The following is a 15,729-nucleotide window of genomic DNA, read 5'->3' as shown; positions in this document are numbered from 1 at the left end:
ATACGAGAGATTTTTTAAATCGTATTATTTTTAATTAAAAAAATCACAAAAAAAATTAAAAGTGACGTGATTTTTGAAATCTCGCACCCATTTTAAAAAACCGTTTCGACACACATAATACTAGCAGCCACAAAAAAAAATACCAAAATTATTTGGAAAAATTAAAATTTAAAACAGATCAAGGCTGCAGGGCAAGACAAAGATTGGACTGGTTATTTCAACCTAAATTTTATAGAGTATGGGCGGGCTGCTGCCTGGGATCTCTGGGCTTGGTTAAATTTTTTTGAGGTCCATTTTTATTGGTTTTTGTGATAATCTGAAAATAGATTTTAGTTGATCCATCTACGATCCGATTGTCTGATTTTTTTTTTATATCTGATCCAAACTATCTAAATATTAAAAAATGGATTAGATATCCAATTTTTCGGATCAAATCAATCTAATAGAAATTTTTTGTACACCCTTATCCACAGTCCCCCTATCCCTTTTACACGATACTAGCATTTGGTGAGGTGGCTAGAATGGTTTCAAAAGTTAATGACGGTGGCTGCATCATCAGTAGAGGTTCGATCAAGTGGAGGTTTGGTCGATCACAATGGTGGCAAACAGTATGGGTATAAAGATTGAAATAAAAACTTTTAAAATTTTGTGATTTTTTTTAAGATTTATAAAAATTTTGAACTTTTTAAAAGAAATCATATTTTTAAATTTTTATTTTAAATATTTTTTTAAATTATCAGAATGTAGCACGTATAATTTAATAAAACTTTTAAACGTCAATAAAGTCAAAACACTTAAGATAATAATATTTATAAATTATAACGTTAACATCTGGATCCACTATTATAATTAAAACACAAAAAACCCTATGTATGCTTAGGATGCCGGCGTTTGTCACATTGTGCATATAAATTTGTTAGACGTATGATAAATGTGAATGGAAGAAGGTAGGAAGCAACCAAGCAGTATGCATCGATTACAACCACATAAATCATAATGGTGGACTAATGGGTGGTTGCTTGTACATCGGAAAGTCAAACCTGCATGTTCATTTTGCTTAAACACTTTGGAATTAATCTCCCCTATTGATTTTTCTATTTAAAAAGAAATCACCTTCCGTTTTGCCGTGTAAATCTTGCTAAACATACCATGAATGGCAGAATTATTTAAATAAAGGAGTAATGTCACATTTGATACTTATAGTTTAACCACTTTGATAAAGTATGTAATGTGATATTTTAATCAACATTTTGTATATTATTATAATATTTTTAAATTTTCGTTGACTGATTTTGTACTTATTAATAGTCTTAATCTAAATATAATAATGATATACACGAATTATAATTCATGTACGATATTTACTTACAATATTAATCCATGCACTATAATAATGTACAAAAAGATAGTTAAGATATCGTATTTAACATTTTTGACAAATTATATGTACCATATTTGACATTGTAAGAGTGCATATATCACATTGGATATTTTAACAAAGTACAAGTATCACATTAGACATTTTATTGAAGTACAATTATCACACATCAAAAAATATAAGTATCACGAACCCATCAAATGGTCTCAACGATAAAAGAGAATGATATTATTCGTAGAGATGTTGCAATTATATTCGTAGAGGGTGTCTTGTCAATAAATTAAGATTTTTATTGTTTTTTAGTAGTTTCTGGTGATTACAAGTTTATAATATCTCTTTATTATTGACAATGTACACGGGAAAAGTAACTGTTCAAACTCGAGATTTAAATAACAACGTTTCTTTTAACTATAAAAGTGGCTTGAGAAATTCATTTTTAATGTTACTTTTAGTTATATTGTAACTTCAAAAATAAATAAACATGAATCAACAAAAGGAGCAAATCACGGTAAATGATGTATTATGTCATATTGGGGTCCAACACATGTATGTAGAGATGTGAAGAAAATGTCCAACTTAGGTATTGAAAAACAGAGACAAAGCCACACATCTCACGGCTAATTTGGTGCTACATTAACATGATTTACATGGCTCCTTCCCACGTATAAAAATTAAATATTTGGCAACCCCTTTTAAATGCGAATCTTGCGGTCTTCTTTGGTTTAATACTTGTGCTTTTCTTTTTTCTTCTGCATCAAAACAATGGCTGGTTGGTTACTCTCTCTTTGCTTTGCTCTGCTTTTCTCTCTGTGCAATGCCTCTCGTACGCCAGCACTCGATGGTAAAATACTCAACTTTGATACCCTAGCTGGTTTCTTTTCCTTTCAGACATTATAGTAACATGCAGGGGAGGACGGCTGAAAATGTGACATTATGAAATTAACAATGAAGGATGAATCGTGACAGGATTTTTGAAGAACGGAAACTTCGAGCAAGCACCGAAGCAAGAGCAGCTGAACAAAACAGTGATCGTGGGGAAATACTCGCTTCCAGGATGGGAAATCGAAGGGTTGGTGGAGTTGGTGTCGGGAGGGCCTCAGCCCGGTGGGTTTTACTTCCCGATTCCACGTGGTGCACATGCGGTGAGGCTGGGCAATGAGGCATCCATCTCTCAGAATGTGGATGTGAAGCCTGGCTTGGTTTACTCCATCACGTTTGGTGCCACAAGGACTTGCGCCCAAGATGAGGTGCTCAGGATCTCGGTGCCTGGTCAGAGCACTGACATTTCCATTCAGACACTTTACAGCACCGATGGTGGTGACACCATGGCCATTGCTTTCAAGGCAAAGGATAAAACAGTGAGGCTTACTTTCCATAACCTTGGGGTTCAAGAAGATCCAACTTGTGGACCTATGTTGGATGCCATTGCCATCAAAGAACTGCCTCCTCTAACATACACACCAGGTATTTCGTCTTACTTCCTATGAATTTATCTGCATTTGCTCTAAAATCACTAAAATACAGTCTTTCGTTGAACGTCATATAATGCACCCAATCTCCTCAACTAGACTTCTTTTTCTTCATTTTTTTTTTAATTTTTGGTTAGAAAATAGATAGTTCGCATTAGTTAGTGCGTACTTAATAAGGGGAAATTAATAATAATAAAGTAAGGTGTAGCTTTTAATGAGTTCCCTTTTACAAAAAAATAAAATAAAAAATCAGGGTTTGAATAAATGTGTCATGTAAAATTAAAAGGTATAGTGATAAAATTAGTTTTTTGATATTCGTTTAAATGATTATTTTAATTTTATTTTTTTAATATTTTAATTTTAATGTTTTAATTTTTAATTAAAATAATCTTTGTTTGATTGAAATAATTAGTAGATTAACGATCAACACATGTTACATTATTCCTTTGATAACATGCATGTGATATGACAACAATTAAACATAAGTGGTACTGTCACGTCAAGAACATACCTCGATTATTAATCAACTAACGGTTTCCATCTAATAAAATCTATTCTTACTAAAATTATAACGGTGAGGTTAAAATAATTAAAAAAATGAATATAAACTAAAGTGATCATTTAGATAAATGTTAGGTCTTGTCATTATGTCAAATTAAAATATATAAATGATGCACAAAGTAAATTATTTCAATAATTAAAAAAAGATTGTTGTTCTTAGAGATATCAGATTTGGACATCAATGTCGTTACATAGATGTTTAAATTTTCATTACTAAATAATTAAAAAATTTTAAAACAAATATTACAATATAATCATTTCACTTTAATAAAATATATATCAAGAGGATTATGTTTCAATATATATAGATATTATACTAATGATACTTTTTTCCGGTTAAGTTTTCATGTGGATTCGCGTTCTAGTCATCATGATGCATTCAATATTGAAATCGGAACTTACGTAATTGGCATCACAGGGAACCTAGTAAAAAACAGTGGGTTCGAGACAGGTCCACATACCTTCAAGAACTACTCAACAGGGGTCCTCCTGCCTCCGCACAAGCAAGACACCATTTCACCACTCCCTGGATGGATCATCGAATCCCTAAAGCCCGTAAAATTCATCGACAAGAAGCACTTCTCGGTCCCATCGGGTCTCTTTGCCGTCGAAATGGTTGCCGGAAGAGAGAGCGCCATTGCCCAAGTCATCAGAACAGTTCCCAACAAACTCTACACACTCAGTTTCACCGTAGGAGATGCCAAGAACAACTGCCATGGATCGATGATGGTCGAAGCCTTCGCCGGTAAGCAAACTCTCAAAGTCCCATACGTGTCTCAAGGAAAAGGAGGATTCAAGACGGCAAGTTTTAAGTTTCAGGCAACCTCAGCAAGAACAAGGATTACATTTTACAGTGCTTATTACCACACCAAGTTGGATGATTTTGGGCATATGTGCGGGCCTGTCTTAGATGATGTCAAGGTTCTCCCAGTCTCTTAGTCCGAAATCACTCGATTCACGGCATCAACTAGTTTAATGAATACAGATATTCAAAGTACAAGTTTTATTTTGCATTGTGAAACAACTTTTTTTTTCTGGTTTTGAGTTTAGAGGTTTGTAATAACTTTTGAGTATGAACGAGGTTCTTTGGAGTTTAGAGTCATTGTAGCTTCTAATAACTTCATTATGGCTGATTTTTACATGTTTAGGTTATTTAAATGTGAAAGTCTGAAATCTATTATTTAGAGTCATTGCCAAGTTTATTTCAGCATCTATGAATGATCAGTTACTTTTTTATCTTTGTAGCTTCTAAAAATACAATTATTAGTAATTATTAGAAATTTGACTTACCATCATGTTGTTTCCCTTAAAAATAGATTTCGTTAAAAATTATTTCTTAATATTTTGATGATACTATGCAAACTATTTTCTATTGGCAAAAATGCCAAAATAAGGCAGTATGAGAATTTTTTCCCCACAATAACGGTGATTCTAATATTATTTCCTCATTTAAGGTATTTTCTACAGTACACATCTAAAGATCCTAGGATATTTCGGCGTCTAAAATTTTGCTCCATGAGATTACTCGGCGTCTTTAGTTAAATTCTTCCTCTGATTACTGTGCATTGTTTGGTGATTTTCCCGAAAAATCACATTTTTCTTAAATATTTACGTGTCAGACACTCTTTGAGATAATATTCCCAATCTAAAACCCTTTGAAGAAAGACGCGGTGCATGACACTAATGTGACACCACGTGGGGTAAGGCATGACCCACATTGGGGCAGAATAAATACCGAAGGTGCGACCCATGCACCTTCTATCCTACCGACCCAACTGACCGTTCACACCCTCCATCTTACCCTATAAATACCTCCTCTAAACTATTTTCACCACACCAAATCTTCTCAAATTCTCTCAAAAACCAAACCTCGTTCAAATTTTATTTATAAGATATATTTTATTATATTTAATATTTTATTAGTATTTTATTTAATTATTGTATTATTTAATTGTTTTAGTATTTTATTTAATTATTTTATTTTTTTTGCAGTTATAAAATGGAGGACGGTCTGCTTCGTTTGGATGGAAATCCGTCTAAGTTAACGGAAACAATGATGTTGGAAATTTGTACTGAAGCGACGACATTTTTCTAGTACTTCTAACATGAACCTTCATTGAAACCTTCATTGAAATCTTCATTATCACCTCCTCAAGAGTTATGTTTATCTTAAAGGATATTTTAATATAATGATTTGATATGAAAACAACGATAGTTTCATCTTCTCGAATTTCTCTATCATAATAAACAATAGCTGAAATTCGCGTCATTCTTAGAGTTTGAAAGGGCTGCAAAAAAACCTGAAACAAACAAACAAATAATATATGAATTAAAGGGTGTTAGATCGAGAATATTATCTCAAAGGGTGTCTGACACGTAAATATTTAAGGAAAATGTGATATTTTTGGGAAAATCGCCAAAAATGCACAATATTAGAAAGAAATTAACTAAAGACGTCGAGTAATCCCATGGAGCAAAATTTTAGCTTGAAGACGCCGAGATATTCTGGAGTCTTTAGGCGTGTACTGTAGAAAATACATTAGATGGAGAAATAATGTTGGAACCACGTTATTGTGGGAAAATTTTTTCCCATACTGCCTTATTCTGGCATTTTTGTCATTTTCTATTACTAAATTTTTAAAATTTTATTTATTATAAATATTAAATACAATAAATTATATTTTTTAAGTTTAATACTAAAATAAGTGACCAAACTATACCACTTTTCACGAATAGGTGCCTAAAGTATTTTTTTTGACTCATTCGGATGCCTAACGTTATAAAAGTTATCAAAAAAACTTAAAAAATATTTTATTTAAAAAAAGTCCAATTTTTTTAAATAAAATATCAAAAAAATCAAACTCTTAAAATCTATTATTCTATTCTCATTTACTCCAATCTTCGGTCATCTTTGGCCACCCATTCGTCAACGACTGACCACCATACGTCGACGACTACCCAATGACCCGTCACAACTCTTACTATCATCTCAAAACCCAAAATTCTCAAATCCCTAAATTTCAATCTCTAATCTCTAAAATTTCAAATACTCAATCCTTTAAATTCAATCATGATCGATTATTTAATCGACTATGGTAGACGTCCATTTGGTAGGCCGTTTAATTGACCGTTTGGCCATGAAAGGAGGAGCAAGGGGAGGGACAAGGGAAGCACGCGGTTAGGGGAAATGTTTGATTTTTTTTAAATAATATTTTAATTTTTAAGAATTTTTTTTAAAATTTTAAAATTATGACACGTGTCATTTAACGACGTAATTAACACTATTGATGATATGGACACCTAAAATGATAATGTCATTGACGGTTTAGACACCTAAAATGGTCATGTTTGTAACATTAGACATAAAAATGAGTCAAAAAATATTTTAGACATATATTCGTGAAGAACGATATAATTTGAGCATTTATTTTGATATTAAGCCTATTATTTATTATAAAAAATTAAAATAATTTATTTAATATTATTATTAAAATATTATTTTCATAATTTTATAAATAAAATATTAAGACTAGCGTATTTGATTAAAATAAAGAATTCCTAATTACATTTCACATATGCTAATACCCGTGATGTCTTTTATTTTATTATTTTTTAAAATGCTCTTTCTGTTGTAAGATCTCTAGTGGTGTTGTTACTGTATTTTTAAAATAGCGTCCATAATGGGACGTCATTCCCGTTATTAAACCGTGACTTGAAAAAAAATAGAACATGTAAAAAAATGACAGTAAAAGCTAATTGAAAATAAAGAAAAATAAAACAAAAAATTATACAAAATTAGTACAAAAGAAAGAAATCCAAAATTTCAAACAAAACATTTTGTAAACTCAAAAAAAAAAAAACAAAACAAAAACAAAGAGCAATTGAGCAAGCAAGACTCACCATTCACCAAAGTAAAGACCAAACCGAGAAGAGAACAAGCCTAGAAGAAGTTGAGCAGACCAAGAACAAAACTTTGACTTTCATTTGACAAGGTAAGAAATACCTAGATCTAAGTCAAGAAGAATTAGAAAAAAATCAGAACGCAAAAAAGAAGAAAAGAACAATAAGACTATAAGCTATAAATATAATAAAAAAAATTGAAATAGCAGATGTAGATCAAATAGAAAATACAAAACAGAGAAAAGAAATGAATAAGAAAAGTGGAAGAAGGAAGATGGGGTTGAAGAGAAGACTACCCTAAACCCAAATCACGGTTAAATTTTTTAGAATAAACCAAAAAAATTAATATAAAAAATTAAAATATATATGTCATATGTATCAACAAAAGGAAGAATTAGAGTTTTTAATTATTTTAAATAATTTCTAAGATATATTTTTAAGGAATACGTTAATTTGTTATCCTCCCACCTTTAAAAATTTATAATCTAATAAAAATTTTAAAATGAAAACTTTAGTTTTTATTTAATTTAATCCTAATTGGTGAAACTATTACTTCCCCATTTTTAAGGTATGTGTTGTTTTACTTAATTATAGTGTTGATATATATTATTAATTTATATGCCATTTTTCGTTTAGAAAGCATTCTAAAAGTCATTAAAAATGACTCATTAACATTATAACTATAATTATTATATTTTAGGATAAATTGTGTAAAATTTAAAAAAATTTATGACCGCGACACCCACAGTGACCGCGATGACATCTTTTATATCCGCAACCGTGATAAACGCGACGCGACAGAAAACGCGACCGCGAACGCTATTTAAATCCCTGGACTCAAGTTTAAGTCGTCAATGTGAGCAAATATTTGCAAATTTATAACCTTTTCGGTTTATTGTTCATCGATCAATGCCTTCGATCTTGTCTTCAACTTCAGAATACAACTTCCGCAACTTGTCAATATTCTCCTTCGAAGTTTCCCAGTAACTACGTCCGTTGGCCTCCAGGAATGTTTGCACCAACTTCCTGAACAAGTTCGGATTGGTGCTCATCAGCCTGTTCAACATGTTCTCGTCTTGAATGAAAGTCGAATTAGCCTCCTCGTACACCCAGTTGTCAACTTGTCCCGAAGTAGCACTCCACCCTACCGTATTAGTAAGGCGCTTCTCTATTTCGCGAACTCCTTCATATCCACTGGACATCATTCCTTCGTACCACTTGGGGTTCAACAACTTGGTTCGTGCATCTAGCCGCACGGTTTCAGACAGAGTTCGAACCTGTTATTGAGGCGTATTAAACTATTAATGGCTAGTAGAGTTGCAGAATTAGCTTAAAAACTGGCACGTCTAGGAGACTATACAATAACATTCAGAGGAAAGTTTTGTGTTGCATACCTGAGCGTTTGCAGTGGTGGTTTCTGCAATATATGCACTCGGCTTCTTTCCATCCTTCCATAGGTTTTGTACTAGATTTGTTGGATCCGAGTCGAAGTAATGGCTCACATCAGTGAGTGAAATTTCTGAGGAATCGAGATTCTGGAAAGTGGCATCAGCCGTGCTTAGTGCCATCTCAAAGACTTCCTTTTCTCGGATATACCTGCACCCGGGGCATCACAGTCAAAAGCAAATGATTTCCTGCTCATGTACATATCTTGGAGCTGTTTCTCATCATTCCATGAGGAGTTCTCAACAGCAAGGTTGACATTGGAAGAGTAAGATCCTTAAGCGTTGAAGAAGGCCCTTGTTGCAGCTTCTCTAACCTCAATACCCAAGGCTTTGGCTTGCTCTAATGCGTGCTTCCATACATAGTTCTGCTCCACTGGTTCATCTAATTCAGCTACCATCTTCACAGCTCGGTCAAGGAGGTCCATCTGTCAACCGAAATAGGAATAAGAGTAGGACATGGTAAGAAAAATCTAACATCTAATCATGAATTACTGAATGCATATTTGAAACCACTTTAAACACTACGAGCAGTACCTGGTTAATGAATAAATCTCTGAAAACTCCGGAGCAGTTAACATCAACATCGATCCTGGGTCTTCCAAGTTCTTCAAGGCTAACCGTCTCAACTCTGTTGACTCGACCAAATGTATCAGCCACTGGCCTAACTCCAATCATCCACGATACCTGAGCGAGTGACTCGCCGTAAGTTTTGATATTATCTGTTCCCCATAATACAAGTGCAATTGTCTCTAGATATTTCACCCCATTGTCAACCTTTTGTCTTTCAACCAACCTATCTACCACAATTTTGGCACTCTGCATTGCAGCCAGGGTTTTAAAAAACGGTTCGTGACCGCGATTTCGGCCGCGATATAGCGGTTTCGCCGCCGTCCGAGTTACCCGCGATGATCGCAATAGCGTCCGCGACAGCCGTAATAGCGCCCGTGACGGCTGCAATCACGGTAAATCTGAAATAACCGAAAACGCGACCGCGACCACGACCACGATTTGTGGATCCAATGCATGAATGTTCTTTCCAGTTGGCAACACTTTCGGGCTTCGAATAGGATCGCCACCAGGACCAGGTTCAACGTATTTTCCCTCTAATGCTTGTTTCAGACTGCCCAACTCATTATCAGCAACAACCAGCTTTAAACACTCCCCTAGGAACTCGAACAATACCCTAAGCTTTTCCCTATCAGCACGGTAAAATTTTGTTTCTGACTAGTGCTGAATCCAGGGCTCGTTGATACCAAGCCCGAGGATTGAGTTTAACTTATCAGCCATGTCAACAACTTGACCCCTGTTGTTGGTTGTTCGCTTCACAAAGGAAGAAGTTGCCCCACGTGAGGCGTCAGTAATTTGCCGCAGAAGCTCTACATCTTTCAAAATACCTTTGTCACTTCCTCTGTACACGTCTTCTATGTTTCTTCCAACAGACTCAGTTAATATGGCTGGCAGTGACGAAATTCCATCTTCAGGTCGGTCTAATGCTGCAATGTTCACCAATGTTGCGACTGCTTCCATATCAGATGGAGGCTCACTGATAACATGAAGCCCACAGGGTAACAGTCGGGACTCGATCTCCTTGATCTTGGAATACACTTTCCCAACAACAAGATCCCGTTCTTTTGCTGAAATTTCCTCTCCCTCTTCAGGAAGCTTTACATCCTTGTCAAGATTGCATTGTCTGGCCGTACTGATGATCGAACTAACAATTTGTTGCCCACGACCAGAGTATTTAAGGGACTGGTATGATGAGATCAGCTCACTCAGTTGCTTAAGTCCCTTGTAAAGCCCAGCATTTTCAGCCGGAGGAGTCAGATAACTAATAGTATTAGCATAACTACGACGCTTAGCTATCGTAGCTTCAGAAGGGTTATTAGCAGCATAATAGTAAACATTGGGAATGTTCCCGATAAGACTATCAGGGAAACAAACATTACTCATTCCCACATGCTTCCCAGGCATAAATTCAAGGGTTCCATGAGTACCAAAATGAAGAACAGCATCAGCTTTGAAGATCTTCTCAACAAAGGAGTAGTACGCCGCAAATCCATGATGCGGGCTAGCCGATTTCGAGAAGTGTAACCGCATAGGATCCCCCTCGTAACCAAAAGTGGGCTGTACTCCAATGAAGACATTACCATACTGCTTTCCATATACCAAGAGGTTTTCTCTATCAGAATTCAAATTTCCAGGAGGCTTACCCCAGTTTTCTTCCAAAGAAGGAGCATAAGGAGTGAGGTTCTGGTCTTCACGAACGCTCATCTTATATGCAACATTAAGATTTGGGCTGTTAAATTGTGCCTCCTTGTCATGAATTACATCTTCAATTAAAGCTTCAGCAGTCTCTGGAAGGCCTTCAACACTGTAGCCATCTTTCTGAAGGTCTTTTAAAACCGAATAGATGGAAGCAAAAACATTCAGGTAGGCAGCGGTGCCGACATTCCCTTTGTCGGGAGGGAAGCTGAAGACTGTGATTGCTAACTTCTTCGCAGTCTGCAGGAAGGATCATACAAATACAATGAACATAACGAATGAAACAAAAAGAGCGCATGCGTGCTAGTCGACAGTAATATCCTGCCAATAGCAACAACATATTCTCAAACTTTACCACATTGTAGGTCATGGAACGTGAAGAAAGACAATAGGATATTGCAGTTTCAATCATCATTTTCAACATCAAACACATTCTAAGCATAATGGCCTAAGATTTATATACTTATGTATAGATCATTGAAGATCCCTTTTAGATTAAAGGCTGAAAAGTGGAGTCAACAATTGATAGTATCTTAAGTGGATCACATATACAATGTCTCCTTAGTCACTAAACACACACGCATATATATATATATATGCTCTCTAGACTCGAAAAAGCTATTTGATTTGGAGTTATGCTCTCATGGAAAACAGTTACCTTTGATTTCCTTTTCAATTCAGCCCACTTGATAGCTCTAGTGAAAAGCTGTTCCACCCTCTTGTGAAGAGCATGGGATTTCCCTGAAATCAAAGTCAGCACCATTTTACTTAACTCCTCGTTAAATAAAACCTAAGCACCTAAAATCAAACAAGTTCAGACAATAAAAAGGCAAAACGAGACATTAAGTATGAGTAGTAACAAAAGGATAACTTCACTTGCCTGTTCTAGGGTCACGGCCAGCGAAAACTATAGGTTCCATGCCACCGTCAAGCTCTGGAAGGGCCACTTGGGAGCTACTTGAATAGGATGTAGTCCTAAAGTGCTGTTTAGCCACTCCTCGGTTGTTTGGAAAACCAAAGGCAGTGCAACAATGTAAGGAACATCAAGCTTCATAAGTGCCTCAACGGCCCTTGGATGATCCTGCCTAGCCGGTCCACCAACTAGAGCAAAGCCTGTCAGTGAAACCACTGAGTTCACCATTGGTTTCTTGGTAACCGGATCGATCAAGAACTTCTCAACTGGTCCAGAGAAATCGGTATCACTTTTGCGCCTCTTGCCTCTAACTCCATAATCTCAGCTACATAGTGGCTCTCATCACCAGTAACAATGTGACTCCTTTGCAAAACCAATCCAATTATCAGTGCATCAGGCCCCCTAAGCTTCTCATCAACATCCCCCCTGGTACCATACCAATTCAGATGCTCCTTCACATCATCATACATGCAAGGAGCCAGCGGGTGCCAAATTCCACTGTCTAAGAACAAAACTGGATCAGAATAGTCAACCTTTGTCCCTTTGAGTGCAGGCACATAAGAGCCGGAAATCATTTTCAAGAAATTTTGAAGATTATCAGGTGAACCACCGAGCCAAAACTGGAGACTCAATATGTAAAGCCTAGCATCTTGTGCCTTGTCACTGGGTATTTCAACACCTTAGGCAATGTCCTCACTAGCTTCAACATGCTATCAGCAAAGCCTGCTCCTTGCTTCTTTCTCTTGAACAGCTGGAAAAAAGGACTCTTCGATTGACCAAGCTGTGACATGCTGAAAGAACCCAACTTGTTTAGCCTCATCACTTCAGGCATTGAAGGGAACACCAAAACAGCATCAAGCCTATCCCTTTCTTTCTCCACTGCAGCCTTCACTTTCAGGGCGAGCTCCTCAACGAAAATCAAAGACCCAATAAAGATATTGGCGTCTTCGAGATCGATGCAGAAGGTTTTGTAAGTGTTTTCATCTCTAAGCTCCTCGACCAAGTAGCCAACGACTTCAAATGAGGCAAAGCTGGAATTTTGGTTCAAGGGCTGGACTGCACTTGAAAGGGATGACTGGTACTGAGCTTCAAGGACAACATAGACGATTTTGACAGAGGGGAGATTGTTTTTGTTCTCTGGCACAATTCTACGAACTTCTGGGGTTGTTTGAGTGAAAATGCCATTGCCAACAACACATTTTACTTTCAATGAAGATTTCGAGTTGGGATTGTTGTTTGTTTTCTTGGGAAGAAATGAGTGAAGAAAAAAGTGTTTTTGAGAAAGAGAGGAAAGCTGATCAGCCTTGGAAGCTGGCAGAGTGAAGGGTGAAGAAGCAAGAGAAGCCATTACAGACCACTCTCGTTTACAAAGAATAGAAGGAGATTCCTTAACTAAAAAAGTATGAAATTTTGGGTTATTCCTGCTTGAGCTTCTTCTTCCTTCTGGGAACCGAAAGGTTTGCTGATTTTATATTTTTTGTGTGGACTGTAGGATTTTGACAATTGGAAAAAGTTTTGTTCTTTAAGGTTAGTGGTTGAAGGAACAAACACGTGGCAAAATGGGTTTTAGTTTTAGTGAGATATTACAATTGTGAGGTTGAGGTGAGGTGAGGTGAGGTGAGGTGAGGAGAGGACAGGAGAGGAGAGGAGAGGAGTGTGAAAGTTTTATCTATCTATTTGGATTCTAACGATGGAGTTTGCTGAAATCTGATTGGCTGAATTGGATTTCTAAAAGCGCTCAAAAAGAAACAAGAAGATAGATGAGAGAGATGATATTTGATTAAAAAAAATGTGATTGTACAAGATTTTTTATTTTTTCTTTTCGTTTTCAGGTGAATAAGGAAACAACAAGATCAATGTAGGTAGAGATGAAAAAAGTTGACTTCAAGCGTTAAAATTGATTTAAATTGATTTGAGTTAAAATTGATTTAAATTGATTTGAGTTAAAATTGATTTAAATTGATTTGAGTTAAAATTGATTTAAATTGATTTGAGTTAAAATTGATTTGAGTTAAAATTGATTTAAATTGATTTGAGTTAAAATTGATTTAAATTGATTTGAGTTTAAATTGATTTAAATTGATTTGAGTTAAAATTGATTTAAATTGATTTGAGTTAAAATTGATTTAAATTGATTTGAGTTAAAATTGATTTGAGTTAAAATTGATTTGAGTTGATTTGAGTTAAAATTGATTTAAATTGATTTGAGTTAAAATTGATTTAAATTGATTTGAGTTAAAATTGATTTGAGTTAAAATTGATTTAAATTGATTTGAGTTAAAATTGATTTAAATTGATTTGAGTTAAAATTGTTTATGACTCGAGGTGATAGTGATTCGAAATCGATTCGAGTTTGAATTGATGTTGACCTAGACTCGAGATGGATCTAAAAATTATGGATCTGAACCCGATCGACACCCTAATTGAGAAAGACTTGAATCCGAATCGAAAATACGATAATCGAACCTAACCAACACCGATTGAAATAAACCTAAACCCAAGATTAACTTTGTAAATAACTAATATTATCCAACCTGACCCGTAATTAACTCAACTTGTAAATGATACGACTTATTATTGAATTGATATAAAATTTATCTAACTTAATATTTACTTGACTTATAAGTTACAATTGATGAAGTTGTGAGATTTTGAATTTATAATAAACTATGATAACACTACAACAAAACAATTCAACAACAATGTTTTTTTAGTCCTATAGCGGCGTTTTAAGTGCTGTTAAAAAGCTTCCCAGTGCAAAATATGTGCTGCAAAAAATGCTGCTAAAGTTAACACCGCAAAACTTAGTGGTATTTGTAAGTAAAAAACGCCATAAAAGATTTGGTCATTTAGCGACGTTTGTGAACAAAACGCTGCTATATACTATGATGACCATAATATTTAGCGGCGTTTGTGGTACTAAAATGCCGTAAAATGTTAAGCAATATAGCGATGTTTGAGAACCAAAAACGCCGCAAATGTGTCATTTAGTGGCATTTTTCATCTTAAAACGCCGCTAATCGAAACTGTTTTGCAAATATTATTTTGTACTACTTATATCCCAAATTTAATATATCATGTAACAATATCAAATAACAACCTTGATACGATAAAAAAAATACTTATAACATATAAAAATCAAAGTATTGAAACATTCAAGTAATGTAGTTCAACATTCAAGTGAAATGTAATATAGTTCATCATTTAAGTGAAATGTAATACAATTTAACAACTAGAATAACTAGGGCATGAACCTAAGAAATCATCTAGGGTGGTGAATTTCTCGTTTGATTTTGCAGCATCATCTACTTCACAGCTTCAAGTTGTTTTTGAAGTTCATCATATTTTTTCTGATATATTGCTTCTCTCTCTGTTCCCCTCCCTTCATCTTTAACTTTCATTTAAGCAAAATTTTCATCCACTTCAGTCAACTACTGTTTTAATCGAATAACTTCTAATTGAGAAGACTAGCTCTGTGATAGCATGTACTAAGACGAACTGGATCCAAAATATTTGGGCGAGGTAATGAATGATCCCTGACAGCGAACTCGACCATATCTTTCGGGACTGAAAACTTTAGCAATAACTTGGTTTTCAATCACTTCCACATTAATGGAATCGTGAAATGAATTCATAGCTTTATACTTCATCCTTTTATCACTCAATTTTCCTAATAATCAATTAAGAATTTAGAACAAATTCTAACATTATTTAAAATAAAAATGTTATACTATAAATATACCATGATTTCTGCAGCTTCAGGAGCCATAGAAGAGCCATATTTTTTTTGTATTTGTCATT

General features: G+C 34.9%; 1 protein-coding gene and 1 pseudogene across 1 annotated transcript; one reads left to right on the top strand and one right to left on the bottom strand.

Annotated features, from left to right (window-relative positions):
• The first annotated feature begins 2,107 nt into the window (after nt 1-2,107).
• Nucleotides 2,108-4,374, top strand: LOC120208902. The gene is made up of 3 exons (XM_039208029.1): nt 2,108-2,219; nt 2,345-2,842; nt 3,827-4,374. Exons 1-3 carry the CDS (start codon nt 2,141-2,143, stop codon nt 4,345-4,347), a joined length of 1,098 nt encoding a protein of 365 aa, XP_039063960.1. The 5' UTR covers nt 2,108-2,140; the 3' UTR covers nt 4,348-4,374.
• Nucleotides 4,375-8,124: 3,750 nt separating this feature from the next.
• On the bottom strand, nt 8,125-13,328 carry LOC120208933 (annotated as a pseudogene).
• Nucleotides 13,329-15,729: the final 2,401 nt, after the last annotated feature.

Source organism: Hibiscus syriacus, unplaced genomic scaffold (genome assembly GCF_006381635.1).
Source record: "Hibiscus syriacus cultivar Baekdansim isolate YM2019G1 unplaced genomic scaffold, ASM638163v2 tig00017808_pilon, whole genome shotgun sequence".
NCBI lineage: Eukaryota > Viridiplantae > Streptophyta > Magnoliopsida > Malvales > Malvaceae > Hibiscus > Hibiscus syriacus.
This window is presented reverse-complemented; position numbering and strand designations above follow the sequence as displayed.